Source organism: Oncorhynchus gorbuscha, linkage group LG05 (genome assembly GCF_021184085.1).
Source record: "Oncorhynchus gorbuscha isolate QuinsamMale2020 ecotype Even-year linkage group LG05, OgorEven_v1.0, whole genome shotgun sequence".
NCBI lineage: Eukaryota > Metazoa > Chordata > Actinopteri > Salmoniformes > Salmonidae > Oncorhynchus > Oncorhynchus gorbuscha.
Genome location: NC_060177.1, coordinates 56338141 through 56359998, shown reverse-complemented (window position 1 = coordinate 56359998; position 21858 = coordinate 56338141). Strand labels below are relative to the sequence as shown.

Here is a 21858-nt window from a genome sequence, read left to right as displayed (position 1 = left end):
TGGTCGGTTATCTGTTTGTCTTGGCTTTCGAAGACCCTAAAGGTAGGATAGATATTGGTCTGTAGCAGTGTGGGTCAAGAATGTTCCGCAGCTGCTTTCCAGTCTTTGGGAATCTCAGATGACACAAGGTTGAACAGGCTAGTAATAGGGGTTGCAACAATTTCGGCAGAATTTTAGGAAGGGTCCAGATTGTCTAGCGTTGGCTGATTTGTAGGGGTCCAGATTTTGGAGCTATTTCAGAACATTAGCTGACTGGATTTGGGAGAAATGAGGAAGGCTTGGGCAAGTTGCTGTGGGGGGTGCAGTGCTGTTGACTGGGGTAGCCCGGTGGAAAGCATGGCCAGCCGTAGGAAAATGCTTATTGAAATTCTCAATTATAGTGTTTATCGGTGAGTGTTTCGTATCCTCAGTGCAGTGGGCAGCTGGGAGGAGATGTTCTTCTCCATGGACTTTGAGTTTGTTGCAGGAAGCAAATTTCTGTTAAAGCCAAGGATAGCTTTTTCAAACTGCCTGTATATTGGTTTTCAGCTTCCCTGAAAAGTTGCATATCACGGGCTATTCGATGCAGAATGCCATAGGATTTTTTTAAAGGGCAGTCAGGTCTGGAGAGAACCAAGGGCTATATCTGTTCCTGGTTCTACATTTTAAGTCATCAAGTAAAATACTACCTGAGCAAGTGTTTCAAATGTTTCAAATGTACTATCAACTTCATCAAATGTAAATTTATTTCAAATAGCTTATATTAAGAACCACAGCACAATTTTATTCACAGCTAAGCAGGGGCACACAAACACTCAGAATTGACAAATTAAGCATTTTGTGTTTAGTGAGTCCGCCAAATCGGAGGCAGTAGAGATGAAGGCTGTTCCCTTTAAGTGACTTGGACCATTTTCCTGTCAATGTAATGTACTTGGTGTCAAATGTATGATGTAAAAAGAATTACATTGTCCTTTAGGAATGTAATGGGTGCAAATAGTACTTTGCACCATGGGTTGCTACATTTGATATGTAGCCCTTTACACTCATACCATATACAGGTTGAAAATGTCAGCTTTGGGCTCTGACAAGTGCCTAAATTGGAATGCCGTGGCTGTAGTGTGTGACTATAGGGCTCTGCGCTGTTTTGACTGACAGCTGTTCTTAACTTGTGACACACAGCCCCATCCCTCCTGCTAATTGGGCAATATTTGTTTTCTGATTAAGGATAATGCTGTAAATTTAGAATTTGAAAGATGACACTAAGGAATTAGAATTCCAGTCACACCTTAATTGGATCTCAGGCGGATGGTATTTTGGGCATTCAAATAGCTTTTGATAATGTGATTTAACTGCCCATAACGCCACCACCCCCACGGGGCACTTATGTTAACTTTGACATCAGCAAACCACTCGCCCACACGACACCATAGGGCTGCAGTTGAGACAGATTGGATGTACTGACAAATTCTCAAACTGGAGGTGTCTTATGGTAAACATTCCAGTAGTCAGCATGCCAATTGCACACTTCTACCTGAGACATCTGTGGCATAGTTTTGTGACAAGGTGCACCCGTTTAATCAGCTTCGTGATATGCCACACCTGTCAGGCGGATGATTATCTTGGCAAATAAGAAAATGCTCACTAATAGGTATGTCAACAAATTTGTGTGCACAATTTGAGAAGCTTTTTGTGCATATGGACATTTCTGGGATGTTTTACTTAAGTTCATGAAACGTGACTAACACTTCCATGTTTCTTTTCATATTTTTGCGTATAGGTGTTTCCACTGCCATTTCCATAGATCCCACCATGTCAAATGAACAAATTCTGCTGGCTTTTATAAAGACACTTCCTGTTTCAATCAGCTGTCTTTTTAAAAACATTTTTATAAATATACCTTTCCATCCAGTTTGAGAGTCATGTGGTTAGTTGTCAAAGTGCATTAAAATTAAAACTGGGCACACCTTGGACTTGTGGCACCACTGTGAGACTAGTTAGTCCTCTCAAACCAGAGTCATTATTTTTGATCTTACGTTGTACCTAACCCACATTTTCCAGGAATATTCTTGTTACTGAATGTATCGTAACAAATGCGGCAAAGTACAGTAAATATGTAATGCTTGGCAGGTGAACTTGTTTTTTTCATAGTTTAAGAAACATTTCAATTTTGCACTATCCATATAGGCCAATTCCCATGAGTGTAAAGGGTTAAGCTACATTTAAATGGACAAGGCAGTCATTTGATTTTCATACACTAAAGTGCATTCAGAATTTTTGTAAGAGCTGCTTGAAAAGACCCGCTGAAATTTCAGCTTGTTTGGCTGGGTGGGGTTTTTGGACCGCCTGTTGAAGTCACTAGGCAGTCTCAGTTAATAGACCAATGACTTGTTCCTCTCAGCCAATAACAGCTGGTTTTCCAGTTCATATTGACTATTAATCACAGTAAGATACTCAATTGTAACAGATGATTTGATAGAAATAAAAACAGCTGTATTGGACATTATTTTAAATGGGAGCTTGAAGGAGACTTCCAAGTCTTGTTTAACCTTAAATTGGCTCGCCTGGAGAAATAAAAAACATTTGTATAACATTGCAAAGACAGATGACACAGAAGGATAGGGACATATGACACAAGTCAATACAGAACAAATATCACAACACAGCGGGGCAGAAACATATGGCATAGCAACATCAGTAAAAACAGTCAGCAATAAATGATAGAATCAGGTACAAAAGACATGTAAAGCGTCCATGGGAATGCCCATAATTTACACGTCAGTGACCTTGCATGACATTAGCTAGGGTAATAAGTACAGGTGTCCGTGATTTAAAGGACTCAAAGGCTTTCTGCGTATATTACTTGCTAATGTACAATCCCTGTAAAATAGTTTAGACGAGCTCAGTGCGAGGATCTTTTTTCAGAGGGACATAAGGAACTGCAATCTGTGCAGAAATGGGTCTCTCTTCAACGTGTCTAGCCAACCCACCCACCAGGGTTCTCATCCATCGTACGGGTAGGAAGAAATAACTCCAGGAAAATTAAAGGCTGAGGGGTGTTTCATTATAACTCATGGTATGATTGTCGCAACATACAGGAACAAGTTCTTTCCTCCCGATTTGGAATACCTCACCATCAAATCCGACCCCATTACATTCTGAGAATGTGTCTATTGTTACAGCTGTGCAAAGGTGGGACTGAGTCACACGTAGAACGGGTTGAGTAACGTCGTGCATTCTAAGAGCAAGTCAATTCACAAGTTGTCAACTCAAGTTAAAAAAAATGTGATGACTTGTTCAACTACAAATGTCTGAGGCAACCAGACCGCGCTTCAATATTTTGTCTACAACACACTTTGATGTAAAATAGGGCATGAAATCAGAAGGCAAGGCAGGTTGATGTGCTTAGTGTACATTCTAAAAAGAAAAGGTTCCTGGAGGCACCTTCTTAGGGGTTCCTCAGATTGCAACACTGACGGAACCCCTTATGGTGCTCCCAGGAACCTTTTCCCCGAGGAGCCTTTTAAAGTTTCCTCAAAGCACCTTTTTTAGGGTGTTATGAATTATAACAAAATACAAATTACATTGAGTGGTCACAAATCTCACTTGCAGACACAGAAATCTCTGGTCTCCCTTATCCTTCTACAGCAAAAGGTTTGCCATTCGTACAACATTTGTTGGTCATTTAACCCCTCATCAATTCCCAGAACACATTTCTGAATTAACAGCATAGTTCTTTTTACTGATGCTGCATACTCAATATGAAGAAGGAAATGACCCCCATTGCCACTCCCAATCCCATGGAGATGTCCTACGGCTTTTCAGTGAGTAGCTTTTCTCCATCCAGGAAGAGCTGGATGTGGCTCTCATCTGAAAAGGGATTCCCCTCTATTGGTCTGGTAAGTGATAGGAATTTTACACATTTCAAGAAGTAAAAATAAAAAGTCAAAGGTTACTCAAGTCATATTTCAAACTGAGCACAGCACGTCTTGCACAGCATACCTTACACAGTACTAACTTTGCATTTATTTGTCTGCTGGGAAATACATACCCTGTCTGACGTACAGCCCACTTGGATCTTCTTTGAAGAGGTAAGAGGCGCAAAATGGCTGCAGTGACCTTCAAACCTAAAATTAGAGGCTGTGTAATAGAAAGGCTGGAAAGGCATTTTACATGCAATGCAGTAACATGGATTTTAAAAAATTGCCATTGTGAGCCTCCTCCTGTGTGAGAGAAGTGTCGTCTTGTAGAGATTCAGCAACTCCATGGCCACACCCCTCTTCTGAGTTTCTGCAATGATTCTGTCAGCCATTGTGCAGAACCCGAACATAATCTTTCAGTCCACATCCATACCGGATTTGATTCTCATCTCTGAGAAAATCTTAAAGTCAATTTGTTTATAATGCATCAATATATCTTGGTTTCAGATGACAGTACTTGGATATGTTACATTAGTTTTGACCATTTATTTCTGTCAGACTTTTTGACTACTTACAATGGCTGACAAATAGAGTGCGGGTTATCGTTTTAAGATGTCCTTGGCGCCTTGTTTCAGAAAAAATTATATTTTTCAGTCTTTTTCATTTTTGTCTTGTAGGGAACTTATGTAATGTCTCTTTTGGCACTCCACCTGCCTCTTTTCACCATGTAACTTCTGACTGAAGGAATCCTCACCAGTCTCAATCTGAAAATCAAATATAAATATCAAACAATGTCTATAGAAAAAGGCTAAATGTCCCATATCAGGACTCCACCTGTTCATACAATCTTATTTATGCTCTTAAAACTGATCTGGGATCAGCAGTTTGACTTTGACAAACTAAATATTGGCCATTATTTATATGCAATTACCTTGGGTCTTCATTTTTGGTTTCATCTGGGCTTATTTTTTTCCCCCTTACCTTCCATACCTCTTCTGCATTTCCTGTACTTGTGCAACGTGAGCAAGCGGCTGGTGTTCTTTTTTGTATTTATTCTCTATCATGCCGTGCCTCCTTAAAATAAAATGTAGAGAGGAGAAATGTCATGATTGATTATTGGGACCAAGGTCAGAGGTGCAGTGTGAGAAGGAAAAAATTCAAACTAGCACATTATGGTTTGGGTAGGCACAATGAATGGTGTAAAGAGATTATTAGTATGAAGTAATGTGAGTAGGAACACTGAAGAATTCTTACATAGCCCTTCCCTGTCTGGTCTCTCAACAAGGGCTACTTTTGAATAAGAGCTTTGCATAGATTGAGAAGGAGAGTATGGAGACAGGCTCAGGCTCACACACAATGATGAGATGGTGAGAGAGTATCATGGGTTTAAATAAGGACTAACATTTGTCAATATTGAAACTAGCTAGCTAACTTTAGCTAAAACGTACCAACACTTATACAACAACTACCAGCTAAATTTATTTTTATGTAAGCCAGGGCGGGATCAGCCAGTGGCGGCTTCCCGCATGCGCAATTCATTTGCAGTCTGGACGTGGAGGGGTGAACATCTCCTGCTCTGACTGCAGCTGGGAGGGACTGCTGCGCTAGGACTGGGCCGCCCGCCTGTGAGTGCTTTGGGACAGGGGTGGGGCCAGCTGCAGCACCCGCTGTTCGTTGAGAAGTGTAGGAACGATATGTGCTTTCATGTCAGAGTCTCCAAGTCTCCAACAACACCAGTAAAAGTCTCTAGATTTGTCGCTAGTCGCTTTTTTGAAAATGTGTCGCTAGAGGGGTCTGAATACTCACTAAATATAGCGACAAAGTCGCTAAGTTGGCAACACTGAACCATCCACGCGCTTCAGGCTTCCTCTTTTGAGCAATGTTCTCAATTTGAATTATATGCACAATTCCACTGCTGGCTCCAAAACAAACTCCTCTTTGGAAAGGGTACTTCAAAGCACCCCTTAGGTCTACAAAGGTTCAGAAACTAACTGATGGCAGAGTATAGGTTCTTAAATTAACCTTAAATTATTCTGAAGGATCCTGCAGTGAAACCTTTTATTTTTAGAGTGTAGATTTATCTACAAGTCTTGGATGTCCAATGGTGAAAGTGCCATGTCATGCAAGAAGATTGACCAAATATGCATGGGAAATAGCCCAAAAGATATAGCCTATGCATCTTGCTTAACTTGTCCTATCTGAAGGGACACAGGTAGAGGGCAAAACTGCACAGCCCCCCCCCCCTTGAGAAATTGAATCTGTCTGAAGCTGTGTACACATGCAGACGAATTCTGATATTTCCCCCCCATTTTGACCAATCAGATCAGCTCTGAAAAATATCTGACGTGATTGGTCAAAAGACCAATTAGTGGGGGAAAATATCAGAATTAGGCAGCCTGTCTAAACGCAGCCTAAAAGGAGCTCAAACAGGTACATAAGCACTGCACCTTCTGGGACCATACAATTACCCAATTGACAATTACAACCATTAAACTGGTTCTACAAAGGCAATTTCCACATACATTGTTACATTGGGAGATTTTTCTTAATAAGACTTAATGATGATTAATATTTCAGTACTAAAGTAAAAATACTTTTAAGTACTACTTATGTAGTTTTTTGGGGTATATGTACTTTACTAATTATATTTTTGACAACTTACTTTTACTCCACTACATTCCTAAAGAAAATAATGTTATTTTTACTACATACATTTTCCCTAACACCTGAAAGTACTCATTACATTTAGAATGCTCAGGCAGAACAGAATTATGGCACCTATCAATATAACGTAACCTCTACTATCTCTGATCTGGCGGACTCACGAAACACAAATACTGTGTTTGTAAATGATGTGTGGTCAAAAATCGTTCCATCTGGTTTGCTTAATATAAGGAATTTGATGTGTTACTTTTACTTTGTACTTCTCAATTATGACAAATCAAGAACTATTTTTACTACTACATTTAAAACCAGATACTTTTAGATTTTTACTCAAGTAGTATTTTACTGGGTAACTTTCACGGGAGTCATTTTCTGTTAAGGTATCTTTTACTCAAGTATGACATTTGAGTACTTTTCCCACCACTGTTAATACATTGAGCAATCATTTTCTCTTACAGGCCATGTAGCCTACAGTCGTGGCCAAAGGTTTTGAGAATGACACTATTATTAATTTTCACAAAGGCTGCCGCCTCAGTTTGTATGATGGCAATTTGCATATACACCAGAATGTTATGAATTGCAATTAATTGCAAAGTCCCTTTTTTTCCATGCAAATAAACTGAATCACAAAAAACATTTCCACTGCATTTTGGCCCTGCCACAAAAGGACCAGCTGGCATCATGTCAGTGATTCTCTTGTGAACACAGGTGTGAGTGTTGACGAGGACAAGGCTGGAGATCACTCTGTCATGCTGATTGAGTTCGAATAACAGACTGGAAGCTTCAAAAGGAGGTGGTGCAAGGAAACACGTGCTGTCATCATTGCTTTGCTCAAAAAGGGCTTCACAGGCAAGGATATTGCTGCCAGTAAGATTGCACCTAAATCAACCATTTATCGGATCACCAAGAATTTCAAGGAGAGCGGTTCAATTGTTGTGAAGAAGGCTTCAGGGTGCCTAAGAAAGTCCAGCAAGCACCAGGACCGTCTCCTAAAGTTGATTCAGCTGCGGGATCGGGGAACCACCAGTACAGCGCTTGCTCAGGAATGGCAGCAGGCAGGTGTGAGTGCATCTGCACGCACAGTGAGCGAAGACTTTTGGAGGATGGCCTGGTGTCAAGAAGGGCAGCAAAGAAGCCACTTCTCTCCAGGAAAAACATCAGGAACAGAATGATATTCTGCAAAAGGTGCAGGGATTGGACTGCTGAGGACTGGGGTAAAGTCATTTTCTCTGCTAAATCCCCTTTCCGATTGTTTGGGCATCTGGAAAAAAGCTTGTCTGGAGAAGACAAGGTGAGCTCTACCATCAGTCTTGTGTCATGCCAACAGTAAAGCATCCTGAGACCATTCATGTGTAGGGTTGCTTCTCAGCCAAGGGAGTGGGCTCACTCACAATTTTGTCTAAGAACACAGCCATGAATAAAGAATGGTACCAACACATCCTCCGAGAGCAACTTCTCCCAACCATCCAGGAACAGTTTAGTGACGAACAATGCCTTTTCCAGCATGATGGAGCACCTTGCTATAAGGCAAAAGTGATAACTCAGTGGATTGGGGAACAAAACATCGATAATTTGGGTCCATGGCCAGGAAACTCCCCAGACCTAAATCCCATTGAGAACTTGTGGTCAATCCTCAAGAGGCGGGTGGACAATCAAAACCCAACAAATTCTGACAAACTCCAAGCTTTGATTATGCAAGAATGGGCTGCCATCAGTCAGGATGTGGCCCAGAAGTTAATTGACAGCGTGCCAGGGCGGATTGCAGAGGTCTTGAAAAAGAAGGGTCAACACTGCAAATATTGACTCTTTGTATCAACCTTGTGTAATTGTCAAGAAAAGCCTTTGACATTTATGAAATGCTTGTAATTATACTTCAGTATTCCACAGTAACAACTGACAAAAATATCTAAAGACAGTGAGGCAGCAGACTTTGTGAAAATGAATATTTGTGTCATTCTCAAAACGACTGTATTTCTATGCGTGCTGGGGCCCATGACATCCTATTATGCACAACCAGAATGACAGGGACAGGACACATGGAGCTTTCAAGACAACTGGGGACTCAGGGAAAAAACGAGGTCAAATCAATGCATCAGTGATCTGAAAATCAGAAAGTCGGAGGACTAGAAAGAGGCCCGAGTTCCCGACTTTGAATTCAGATTAGGATGACCGTTCCAAACGTTCCCCCCCCCCCCCCCCCCCCCAAGTTTTCTTCAGAGTTCCCAGTTGTCTGGGAAGACAGTAGGCTAAGTTAGAAGAGGGAAAGGGACCAAATTATTAGGGTGAGACACATAGGCTACTAACAGCTTACTACACAACATACACTTAGTATTACCTTCTTAGCTGCAGTATACATATCTCCTTGGCATATAACATCATTTCTGCAGCAGCATACAAGACATTTTTGGACGTTGTTGTGCAGTGCTCACTTGAACAGGAAGGCAGCACGGTGGTCCTTTGTGGGCAAATTTCGTCATCAAACTTTGTCATGAAAGTCTGGCATTCTCTGGATTTATGGTGCTTTCAAGAAAACTGGGAACTTGGAAAAAAACAAAGTCGGATCATGACATCAGTGATCTTCAGGTTGGAGCTCTAGGAAGAGTTCTCGATTTGGAATTCCGAGTTGGATGACTGTTCAAAACATATTTTCCCAGTCGGAGCCAGTTTCTTTCTGAGTTCCCAGTTGTCTTGAACTCACTGAAGTTTTGAACACAGCAGAAGTCATGCTGGATTTATAGCATGGCCTATGTATTCAACCTTTTCCGGCCCATGGTGTTGAATGTTTATCCTTTCTGAGCTTGGAAAAGAGACTTTTAAACGCAGACTTGGACCACACACCCACTCCACTGAATAGCAGGCTAGTGATTGCTTTGCAGCGCTTGCAGTTAGCCACGGATTCCTTCCAAGCCACTCAAAGTTGAATTTGCCCTTTCCAACTTGTGTTTATGTCCAATGGCCAATGAGGACCGATACGTTTTATCTATAATTTATTTTCATATGAAAAGGAGATGACCACTAGCCTCCGAGCTAAGATTTTGAAAGTATGATGTTGACATGATCAATCCAATCAAAGCTATTGTAGATATAACGTGATTTGATGTCATTTTATCTGTGGACAATGACCTTGAGCCTTCTTGGATGGGCACTTCTAATGTAACTCTATGGCAGCACCCAAGGGGCTTTCATTTTCGAGCTCTACCCGTAGATTTTGCAGTGACGTAGTGTCCCCATGAGCGACAAAACACTGAGCCAATCACGGCACAACTAGAGAAGATTACCAACCCCTATGCTATGTATTTTCTGCTGTTTCCCCACCACCAGAGAAAGCATTGAGCTAGGCTGAAACGCCTGCAGTTTGAAGCTGCCTTAATAGAGACCATGTATGTATGCGGCTTCATTAACTCAATTAGATGTTTTTTATTTTATGGTTTGCAAACTGGTGTGTGACACATTAATGCCAAAATAACATGCAAATCAGGTTAAACACTTGAAAAAAGTGTTAAACAGGTGGGGCTCTGAATGACGAGTCTACACTGGCTATACATTAAATCAGCAATCTGATCACTAGCTCACCCGACCTGTTGATTGACAGTTTGTTGGTCCAATCAGAGGGAAGAGTGTGCGTTTCACTAGCCAATCTGTTAAACATTTGTGCTAGTGCGAGGCTACTGTCTTCTGTGCCACAAAATGAATGACAAAGCATTACAAAACCTGGCTAGATTTCTATTCATCATTCTCAAATTCAAGTCAAGTCATGTCATTTTATGTCATGTCATCAAATTTGTGACTCAAGTCAGACTCGAGTCCAAGTCATGTGGCTCGAGTCCACAAATCTGCAGCTGTGTACATTGCCCCTTAAGCTGACACCAAGGAGACTGAAAATATTTGGCACGGGTCGTCAGATCCTCAAAAGGTTCTACAGCTGCACAATCGAAAGAATCCTGACTGGTTACATCACTGCCTGGTATGGCAACTGCTCGGCCTCCGACCACAAGGCACTACAGAGGGTAGTGCGTACGGCCCAGTACATTATCGGGGCCAAGCTTCCTGCCACCCAGGACCTCTATAGCAGGCGGTGTCAGAGGAAGGCCCTACAAATTGCCATGTGTGTTCCTAATTTTCAACACTAAGTATACATGGGGCAGCAGTCTCTAAGGTGCCAGGCAGAATACCGGGCGGTGGCCGGCTAGTGATGGCAACTCAGCAGTCCGATGGCCTGGAGATAGAAGCTGTTTTTTCAGTCTCTCAGTCCCGGCTTTGATACACCTGTACTGTCTCCGTCTGCTAGATGATTGCAGGGTGAACAGGCCTTGCATGGTTATAAATAATTTTCTTGGCCTTAATGACACCGGGTGCTGTAGATGTCCTGGAGGGCAGGCAGTGTGCCCTTACTGTTTTGTATACTCTGTCTGTGTGCGCCTAGAAAATGGTAAAAATTAAGAAGAACTATTGAATGAGGTGTGTCCAAAATTGACTGATACTGTATGTATGTACAGTTGAAGGCAGGCCTTGAAATACATCCACAGGTACACCTCCAATTGACTCGAATTATGTCAATTAGCCTGTCAGAAGCTTCTAAAGCCATGACATAATTTTCTGGTATTTTCCAAGCTGTTTAAAGGCACAGTCAACTTAGTGTATGTAAACTTGACCCACTGGATTTGTGAAACACTGAAGTAATGTCTAAACTATTGTTGGAAAAATTATGTCATGCACAAAGTAGATGTCCTAAACGACTTTCCAAAACTATAGTTAACAAGAAATTTGTGGAGTGGTTGAAAGACGAGTTTTAATGACTCCAACCTAAGTGTATGTAAACTTCCGACTTCAACTATATTTTTCAGAATGTTCATTGCAGTTTTTGTAAAGAACACTTTCCAGCTACTATTATCTGATTTATTTCGAAATTACTGTGATGCAAATCTTAAATAACATTATTCAGAACAATCATAGTATTTATTAGTCTTTACAGTAAATGTCACCATCCCAAAACCTGCATCAATGAATGACACCAAAGGCAATACAGATGCAATATTTTCACTCTATTTCTCTCATATTTGAGTGATAATACTGACAATATGAGCTAAGCATGGAGAGAGATAGTTGCCAACAGCCATTGTCTAACTGTAGTAATTATTCAATAATTTACATACGTGTTACTCATGATAATCCACTCGTCTAATCAAAATTACACTCAAACATAGAATGAACACAACTTGATGTTGAACCGTATCTAAACTATTTCAAATACCTGAGTTTTGCAAACAGACATTGAAATCCATTACCATTGTAAAAATGTCAGTCTGAAGCATTTACATAGGTTTTTAGAAACGCAAAGCCAGTCAAACATTGCAGTGCTTTACAAACTTCTCACATAACAGCATTCTTCACCCCAACAAAAATCTAAATAATTTGGTGAAAGCATTAATGACAGAAACGAATCCATTCCAACTTGGGACAAAATGGGAAATAAATTGTGTGGCTGACTATATTTAATTCCTCATTCACAATTATCTTATGCTGGCTTTTATCTGAGTAACAAATGGATCAATAGCCATGTAATAACAGAAATTCAACCCCAAAACTGCTGTACAACACAGTAGGAGAGGGATCCAAGTGTATTGCCCTTAGGTCCTGGCACCAGGTTCTGGAACCCAGACACGACTACCTGTACTCTTGGCAGAGCAATGTTGAGAAAGAGCTGGATAGTGTAATTAAGTCTGCGTAGACTGGGGAAGTAATGTGGAGCATAGAGAACTAGGGGGCGGAGTCCCAATGTAATTAAAATTATACATATTCTATGGTTCTGGCAATGGGGACTGGGGCTGCTGCTCTGGCTCCTGGGGCTGTGGTTCCCGGGACTGCCGTATCAGTCCCCCATTCTGGGCTGTGTTGTAGGACCCACAGCCACTGCACTTCATTCCCAGAACATGGAAAGGCACCGTACACTGGGTTTGGCAGTCATTACATATGATCTACAGGTCAGGGAGAAGGAGAGACCGACCAAACCATGTCATGAGGCAGAAATTGTGCTCAATACTGAAACTTAAAAATAAGTTTAAATATCCCTTGAATATAAGCCTAAAGTGAATCATAATACCAGATAAGTGTAGTAAATCTATACCAGATCAGTGTAGTTACAGTACACCCCAAAACACAAGGGACCACAAGAATTGAGGTCATCATGTTTTGCTTTTTAAAGTTCCAATTCACATTCAAAGTGAATACATTTGTGTCATACCTTCACAGTGGCATCCTGGTATTCAGTGGGCATGGGTGACTGAGTGATCTCCTTGTCCATCTGCTCCCAGTTGTGCTCCATATTCCAAGCAGAGTGCATACAGAGTGGGCATCGATACGCACTGAAGAGGACATATAGAGGACATATTCCTGGTCACGCAGATCGTCATTGCTTATATGAATGTCATGCAGATGACATGATTGATAAGATAATGACAGTAATTAGGATAAATACATCATAACTAGCACAATATTTGAAAAGGACAATGGACCTTACCCAGTTTGGACCATGTCATCAAAGCATGTTCTGAAAAACAAAAGAAGCAGTGAACATTCTAAAAATGGTTTGATACCAGAAGACAAGAGTAAGACTCCAGTATTGCACCTTCTGTATCATCCATCAGATTAACAGTGGCATCAATACAAACTTGTGTAGGTCCTATAGGCTAATGACAAAGGTTTTGAGAGTATCTCTCATAAGGAAAAGGTCATACTTGTGTAGAAGATGGCCACATGGAAGAATTTGGGCTCCTATTCTGGATGTGTGGATATCCTTAGTTAGAGAGAAGACGCAAACATTATATATCTATGATAAACCATTAGAGGTGAAGTACTGGTGAAATTGTCAAATACAGGCTGTGTGAATTTCTATATTACACAATTGTATGCTAAATTACATTAACAAAGTGAAATGGACAGCAATAGTGTTACTGATCTTACTATTCACTAACTTACCTCCATACACACTGGGCAGTTCTGTCTTGAAACATTTTCAACACACTGAAACAAAACAGTCTATTACCGATAAATCAAGTGAAAGACAAGAGCCATGGCATTAATAGTATTGCATTGACAATTCCCACACAAGCAACAGATATAATAAGAGCCAATCACCTTGTGATTTCCTCTTAGATCTCCTGCTAAACAGAGATTGCACTTCTCACAGTGGAAGTATTTCTCCCTTGGTCCGATCCTGCAGGAGTACAAAACATAACTAACTGTACAGTCATGGCAAAAAGTTTTGAGAATGACACAAATATTCATTTTCACAAAGTCTGCTGTCTCTGTCTTTAGATATTTTTTGTCAGATGTTACTGTGGAATACTGAAGTATAAGTACAAGCATTTCATAAGTGTCAAAGGCTTTAAAATGGACAATTACATGAAGTTGATGCAAAGAGTCAATATTTGCAGTATTGACCCTTCTTTTTCAAGTCCTCTGCAATCTGCCCTGGCACGCTGTCAATTAACTTCTGGGCCACATCCTGACTGATGGCAACCCATTCTTGCATAATCAATGCTTGGAGTTTGTCAGAATTTGTGGGGTTCTGTTTGTCCACCCGCCTCTTGAGGATTGACCACAAGTTCTCAATGGGATTAAGGTCTGGGGAGTTTCCTGGCCACGGATTCAAAATATTTGTGTTTTGTTCCCCCGAGCCACTTAGTTATCATTTTTGCCTTATGGCAAGGTGCTCCATCATGCTGGAAAAGGCATTGTTCGTCACTAAACTGTTCCTGGATGGTTGGGAGAGTTGCTCTCTAAGGATGTGTTGGTACCATTCTTTATTCATGGCTGTGTTCTTAGGCAAAATTGTGAGTGAGCCCACTCCCTTGGCTGAGAAGCAACCCCACACATGAATGGTCTCAGGATGCTTTACTGTTGGCATGACACAGGACTGATGGTAGCGCTCACCTTGTCTTCTCCAGACAAGTTTTTTTTTCCAGATGCCCCAAACAAAAGGGGATTCATCAGAGAAAATGACTTTACCCCAGTCCTCAGCAGTCCAATCCCTACACCTTTTGCAGAATATAATTCTGTTCCTGATGTTTTTCCTGGAGAGAAGTGGCTTCTTTGCTGGCCTTCTTGACAACAGGCCATCCTCCAAAAGTCTTCGCTCACTGTGCATGCAGATGCACTCACACCTGCCTGCTGCCATTGCTGAGCAAGCTCTGTACTGGTGCTGCCTCGATCCCCCAGCTGAATCAACTTTAGGAGATGGTCCTGGCACTTGCTGGACTTTCTTAGGCACCCTGAAGCCTTCTTCACAACAATTGAACCACTCTCCTTGAAATTCTTGGTGATCCGATAAATGGTTGATTTAGGTGCAATCTTACTGGCAGCAATATCCTTGCCTTGAGCAAATCAATGATGACAGCACGTGTTTCCTTGCAGGTAACCATGGTTGACAGAGGAAGAACAATGATTCCAAGCACCATCCTCCTTTTGAAGGTTCCAGTCTGTTATTCGAACTCAATCGGCATGACAGAGTGATCTCCAGCCTTGTCCTCGTCAACACTCACACCTGTGTTAACTTCTTTGGGAATGGGGGGGCAGTATTGAGTAGCTTGGATGAATAAGTTGTCCAGAGTAAACTGCCTGTTAGTCAGGCCCAGAAGCTAGATTATGCATATAATTAGTAGATTTGGATAGAAAACTAAAGTTTCCAAAGCTGTTAAAATAATGTCTTGAGTATAACATAATTCATATGGCAGGCAAAAACCTGAGGAAAATCCAACCAGGAAGTGGGAAATCTGAGGCTTGAAGTTTTTCAAGTGATTGCCTATCCAATATCCATTGTAAATGGGGTCAGATTGCACTTCCCAAGGCTTCCAGTAATGTCAACAGTCTTTAGAAAGTTGTTTCAGGCTTCTATTGTGAAAGGGGAGCGAATAAGAGCTGTTTCGAAAAGTGGTCAGGCTGAAAGCCTTTAGTTTAGTCTCGCGTGTGGCCGTGAGCATGCTGGTCATTCCCTTTCCTTTCTAATGACAACGGAATTGTCCGGTTGGAATATTATTGAAGCTTTATGATAAAAACATCCTAAAGATTGATTATATACATCGTTTGACATGTTTCTACAAACTTTAATGGAACTTTTTAAAAACTTTTGTCTGGACTCAGTGCCCGCGATTTGTGCATTTGGATTAGAGAACTAGACGCGCAAACAAAAAGGAGGTATTTGGTCATAAAGATGGACTTTATCGAACAAAAACAAACATTTATTGTGGAACTGGGATTCCTGGGAGTGCATTCCGATGAAGATCAAAGGTAAGTGAATATTTATAACGCTATTTCTGACTTTTGTTGACTCCACAACTTGGCGGGTATCTGTATGGCTTGTTTTGGTGGCTGAGCGCTGTACTCAGATTATCGCATGGTGTGCTTTCACCGTAAAGCTTTTTTGAAATCTGACACAGCGGTTGCATTAAGGAGAAGTCTCTTTAACAAGACAAATCACTGACATGATGTCAACTGGTCCTTTTGTGGCAGGGCCAAAATGCAGTGGAAATGTTTTTTGGGGGATTCAGTTCATTTGCTTGGCAAAGAGGGACTTTGCAATTAATTGCAATTAATCTGATCACTCTTCACATCACATTTGACATCATACAAACTGAGGCAGCAAACTTTGAAAATTAATATGTGTCATTCTCAAAACTTTTGGCCATGACTGTACATAGTGGCTACGCTATTCATGTGTTTTAAGACACCAAATATGCAAATAAAATTAACATCTAAAACATGCTGGTGGCCAGCAGCTGGCCAAACATATCCGCTGATGAATATGGGTGAGCTATATATGAGAATGTTAGTTGTAACAAAGTCAAACAGGGCAGAGTTACTCACCTGCAAATTCCACAGGGCTGACAGTGATACTGCTTCTTGTCTTTATCAAACAGGTGACAAATGTCACAGTAATATTCCCCAAAGGTCACATTACACTCCACGCAAGTTTGTTGTGCCTGAAAGGAAAAAAATGAAATAAACAAATAATGGGACCATTTTGATATATTGAATGAACAGTACAGATGGGACTCAGTGAGAGACAACAGTTCCCCTTTAACATAATTACCTGTTGTACTGTTGTGCAGACTGAGCACTGCACTTCTTTGACCAGGAAGCGGTCCATTTGATGGTCCTCCTCAGCATCATGGCACAGGCGACAAACGTATGCTTTACCACAACACGGAGCCTGAGGGATATAACCAAGTTTGGAACGGGCTTAATTAAACAAACCAACACATTCATTTGTTGGTGTCAAGAACCTTGATGGAAGGCACAGTGATGCCAAACCGGCGATTTACACACAAAATAATTTTTCTGGGTGTGCGCCAGTTCATGTTTTCTATTCTTAGAACCTTGATGGTAATAACTTTGCGAGGGTAACCAGGCTCAGGCTTACCTCTCTATTCATGATGAAAGATTTAACTCTGACATGAACTTCCTTAGCTCGCTAGCTAGCTGACAACCATTTTCGACGGTGACAAGCCGATAGCTACTCAGATATGAATGGATTAATATACGAATGACACCAAGCAAACAACTGCTAGATGAATATAAAATATATATACAATATGAACTTAGCTAGCTAACTTTCGCTGACAATCAATTTAACGCCGGTGACAAGCCGCGATAGTTAGCTAGTATAATATACGAATGACATCAAGGAAACTACTGCTCCATTAATGTAAAATATAGATACAACATTTCCAACTACACCAATTTCTTTGTTAAATACATTTCTTGATGGGTTGCCAAACAAGGTTTTTCATTTGATCTGACGTATGTAAATCCATCTCCCGTTTAGATGGTAAATTAAGATAGCAAGCAAGCTAACGCATTAGTTGGCTAAGTTAATAACAGGTATTTTATGAGCAAAACACGTTAGCTACACAAAGCAGCATACGTGAACATAAATAAGGCAATCAATAACATGTGTCTTAATATCTGGTAGAATTAACACTTGCTCATAAAAACTATTTCTCACTTTCAACAAACAACGGCGCACGTAGTGTTCACATCCAACCAGAGAAGCCATTATTCTTCTTCTTCTTCTATGGTATTTTTGGCGGTCCGCAAACATACGTTAAAGTCGCATGTCGCTCCCTACTGTGTGGGGTGAAAACTGGGGAACTTCAGGCAGAAGAAGACGGGAAAATAGAGAAAGGGTAAACAAATAAATTTTAAAAAGTTAAACGTACTGATATTACCCCCCCCAAATGTTTTTTCAACGTACTCCTTTATTCAGATTCAAAGGTCTACTCCAATCTCTATAGGCTCTGGGGCCTGAAAGGGAAGCGCATCTTCCCTACAATGCTTCCAGTGGTGGAAAAAGTACCCAACTGTCATACTTAAGTAAATGTAAAGATACCTTACTAGAAAATGACTCAAGAAAAAGTCAAAGCTGCCCAGTAAAAGTCTGAAAGTATTTGGTTTTAAATATACTTAAGTATCAAAAGTAAATGTAATTGCATAAATATACTTAAGTATCAAAGGTAAAAAAATATATTTCAAATAGCTTATATTAAGCAAACCTGACAAACAATTGTATTTTTTAAATTGTATTTACTGATAGCCAGGGGTACAACATGCAGACTTTCTTTACAAACCAAGCATTTGGGTTTAGTGAGTCCTCCAGATCAGAGGCAGTAGGGATGACCAGCAATGTTCTCTTGATAAGTGCATGAAATGGACCATTTTCCTGTCTTGATACACATTCAAAATGTAACGAGTACTTTTGGGTGTCAGGGAAAATATATAGAATAAAACATATATTATTGTCTTTAGGAATGTAGTGAAGTAAAAGTAAAAGTAGCCATACATTTTTTAAAGTAAAAAACGACTTAAGTAGTATACTTTTATTTATTTATTTCACCGTTATTTAACCAGGTAGGCTAGTTGAGAACAAGTTCTCATTTATAACTGCGACCTGGCCAAGATAAAGCAAAGCAGTGCGACACAAACAACAACACAGAGTTACACATGGAATAAACAAGCGTACAGTCAATAACACAATAGGAAAATAATAAAGTCTATATACAATGTGTGCAAATGGAGTAAGGAGGTAAGGCAATAAATAGGCCATAGTAGCAAATAATTAAAATTCAGGAAATTAACACTGGAGTGATAGATGTGCAAGTAGAAATACTGATGTGCAAAAGAGCAGAAAAGTAAATAAAAACAATATGGGGATGAGATAGGCAAATTTAATGGGCTATTTACAGATGGGCTATATACAGCTGCAGCGATTGGTTAGCTGCTCGGGTAGCTGATGTTAAAGTTAGTGAGGGAGATATAAGTCTCCAACCAGTGATTTTTGCAATTCGTTCCAGTCATTGGCAGCAGAGAATTGGAAGGAAAGGCGGCCAAAGGATGTGTTGGCTTTGGGGATGACCAGTGAGATATACCTGCTGGAGCGTGTGCTACAGGTGGGTGTTGTTATCGTGACCAGTGAGCTGAGATAAGGCGGAGCTTTACCTAGCAAAGACTTATAGATGACCTGGAGCCAGTGGGTCTGACGACGAATATGTAGAGAGGGCCAGCCGATTAGAGCATACAGGTCGCAGTGGTGGGTGGTATATGGGGCTATGGTGACAAATATGGATGGCACTGTGATAGACTGCATCCAATTTGCTGAGTCGAGTGTTGGAGGCTATTTTGTAAATGACATCGCCAAAGGCGAGGATCAGTAGGATAGTCAGTTTTACTAGGGTATGTTTGGCGGCGTGAGCGATTCTAGATTTAATTTTGGATTGGATATGTTTAATATGAGTCTGGAAGGAGAGTCTTGTCTTGCTAATTGCCTATAATTTCCACCTGTTGTCTATTCCACTTGCACAACAGCATGTGAAATTTATTGTCAATCAGTGTTGCTTCCTAAGTGGACAGTTTGATTTCACAGAAGTGTGATTGACTTGGAGTTACATTGTGTTGTTTAAGTGTTCCCTTTATTTTTTTGAGCAGTGTGTGTGTGTGTGTGTATATATATATATATATATACATATATATATATATATATATATATGAGCAACAGCCTAACGATCAAACAATCAACTAGTCGACTAATTGCGGTCAGCTCTAGTGTACACGCTAGGACACAGAAAGCCAAAGTGAAGATGACAGGCAATGCCTCAGCATCATGCAAATGAAGCAACTCTGTGGCTGTCTCTGTGGCACTGCAAAACATGCTGAGTATGTCAATCCTGCCTTCCTCTTATTGTATAATGATGAGAATAGAAAAATCAGCATGAATGGCCATGTAATTTATTTAATGTATATGTGCTATGTGGATGGTCTAAATTCATGACAGCAGCTGAAGATACAGAAGTTATTCGAATGGGAGAGTTGTCTTGCTGATAATATGGCTGTGTGTGTTTGTGTGTGTCAGAGGGATGTAGCAGAATTCAACTCGTTGTTACTAAAGTAAACACACAACCCAAGACTATATGTACACGGTTCACTCTTGCTATATGTTTTCTGATCCATGAAACATTGTGTACGTGTGGATCCTTGTATACTAAAGCCAAATGAGGGGAAATATAAAGACAGTTGTTCATCTGATTTACTGAACCTGGTATGAAAACAGTGAACACCTGTTACTGTCACCTGTTTGCCCCTGTCCGGGGGTATTTTTTTGACGGGCCACAGTGTCTCCCAACCACTCCTCTCGACCTCCAGTATTTATGCTGCAATCATTTGGGGGCTAAGGTCAGTCTGTTATATCTGGAGGATTTCTCCTTATCCGGTGTCCTGTGTGAAGTATGCTCTTAAGTATACTCCCTCTAATTCTCTCTCTTTTTCTCTCTTTCTCTTTCTCCTTCTTTCTCTCTTTCCCTCTCTCTTTCTCTTGGAGGACCTAAGCCCTAGGACCATACCTCAGGACTACCTGGCCTGATGTCCCCAGTCCACCTGTCGTGCTGCTTCTCCGGTTTCAACTGATCTGCCTGCGGCTATGGAACCCTGACCTGTTCACCGGACGTGCTACCTTGTCCCAGACCTGCTGTTTTGGACTCTTTCTCTACCACACCTGCTGTCTCTAACTCTGAATGATCGGCTATGAAAACCCCCCAGAAGAGGATTGGCCACCCCACATAGCCTGGTTCCTCTCTAGGTTTCTTCCTAGGTTCCTGCCTTTTTAGGGAGTTTTTCCTAGCTACCGTGCTTCTACATCTGCATTGGTTTCTGTTTGGGGTTTTAGGCTGGGTTTCTGTACAGCACTTCGATGTCTGCTGATGTAAAAAGGGCTTTATAAATACATTTGATTGATTGACTATCACTGTAGCTATAAACAAGTAACAAGTAATATTTGAGACAAGCTTTCTAAATAGTTATTAATGGGAACATTTTGCAACAAAAAAAATACAAGTGCCCCAAACAGGCTTTGCTTCTCTCCACCCTGCAGTCCTCTCTGTAATGTGATATGGCCTTACCGGTACTACACAGTCTGTAGCTGGTGAATGGGTGTCTAGCACAGCAAAGCAGATTACAAAATAAAGAGAGCTAGAGAAAGAGAGTCCTACAGTGCAATATCCCCTCTATTCTCCTCCTCTTCATTTTTCTATCCCGTATATTCTAGAGAAATACTTTTCATTCTCTCAGTTCACACCTCTATCCCACTCTCTTCCCTTCCCTTCCCTGTCCTATCCTACTCTCTCTTTCGTCACTGTGACATCCTCCTCTTCTGTCATCCTCTGTTCCTTCCCTGTCTACCACCATGGGGATATTTCAAGGGGGGGGAGGGGGGCTGCAGGAGCTGTGGGATTGGCTGAGAGGCGGGGACCTCTCTCAGCTCCTTGGCTTAGAGCCTGAGAACTCTGAGTTGAGTTCCATCCTTGTCCCAGGGAGCATCAGCAGTGCGGGACTGCTCTGGATAACAGATGCATAGAGAGCGGATACTTCTCTGTTTGTTTTGGGTTTTTATATTGGCAATTTCACAGTGAGGAAAAAACACTGTGCTGCAGCCTCTCTCTTCCTCTCCAAAGGAAAAAAGTAAGTTGCTATTTTGCCTTTTTACTTTCCTATTCCTTCTCCCCACAAAGACGCTGGATGTGTGTAAAGTTACATGTGGCACATGCTGTGAGGGAGAGCTAGTGATTTGGAAACCCTACACAATCGTGTGACATATTGACATTCCTGTCAATATTGATGTGGCATCTGTGATTGTGTGTGAGGTTGTATGTGTTTGTACATGCATGTGTAGGCGTGTAGAGAGGACTTATAGAATGCATTTATGAGGGAAAGGTGCACTGCGACTTTACTTTGACCAAGCTCATCAGCAAACTTG

At 41.0% G+C, this 21858-nt stretch overlaps 1 protein-coding gene across 1 annotated transcript; it reads right to left on the bottom strand.

Moving 5' to 3' along the window:
* Positions 1-11489: 11489 nt before the first annotated feature.
* On the bottom strand, positions 11490-17689 carry LOC124035157 (RING finger and CHY zinc finger domain-containing protein 1-like). Its single transcript, XM_046348578.1, has 9 exons — positions 17563-17689; positions 16648-16767; positions 16422-16537; positions 13695-13773; positions 13536-13580; positions 13295-13353; positions 13078-13107; positions 12802-12922; positions 11490-12535 (listed from the first exon to the last, which is right to left on the bottom strand). The coding sequence occupies exons 1-9, from the start codon at positions 17656-17658 to the stop codon at positions 12359-12361; spliced, it is 843 nt and encodes a 280-aa protein (XP_046204534.1). The 5' UTR covers positions 17659-17689; the 3' UTR covers positions 11490-12358.
* Between the last annotated feature and the right edge of the window lie 4169 nt (positions 17690-21858).

Bases quoted from the DNA above. Each gene is read 5' to 3' on its own strand.
- LOC124035157 (XM_046348578.1), bottom strand. From the start codon at position 17,658: ATGTTTGCGGACCGCCAAAAATACCATAGAAGAAGAAGAAGAATAATG. The intron at 13,581-13,694 runs GTGATTGGCTCT...GTTTTGTTTCAG, and splicing joins ATCTAAGAGGAAATCACAAG to TGTGTTGAAAATGTTTCAAG. The intron at 12,536-12,801 runs GTATGACACAAA...CCTGACCTGTAG, and splicing joins ACCAGGATGCCACTGTGAAG to ATCATATGTAATGACTGCCA.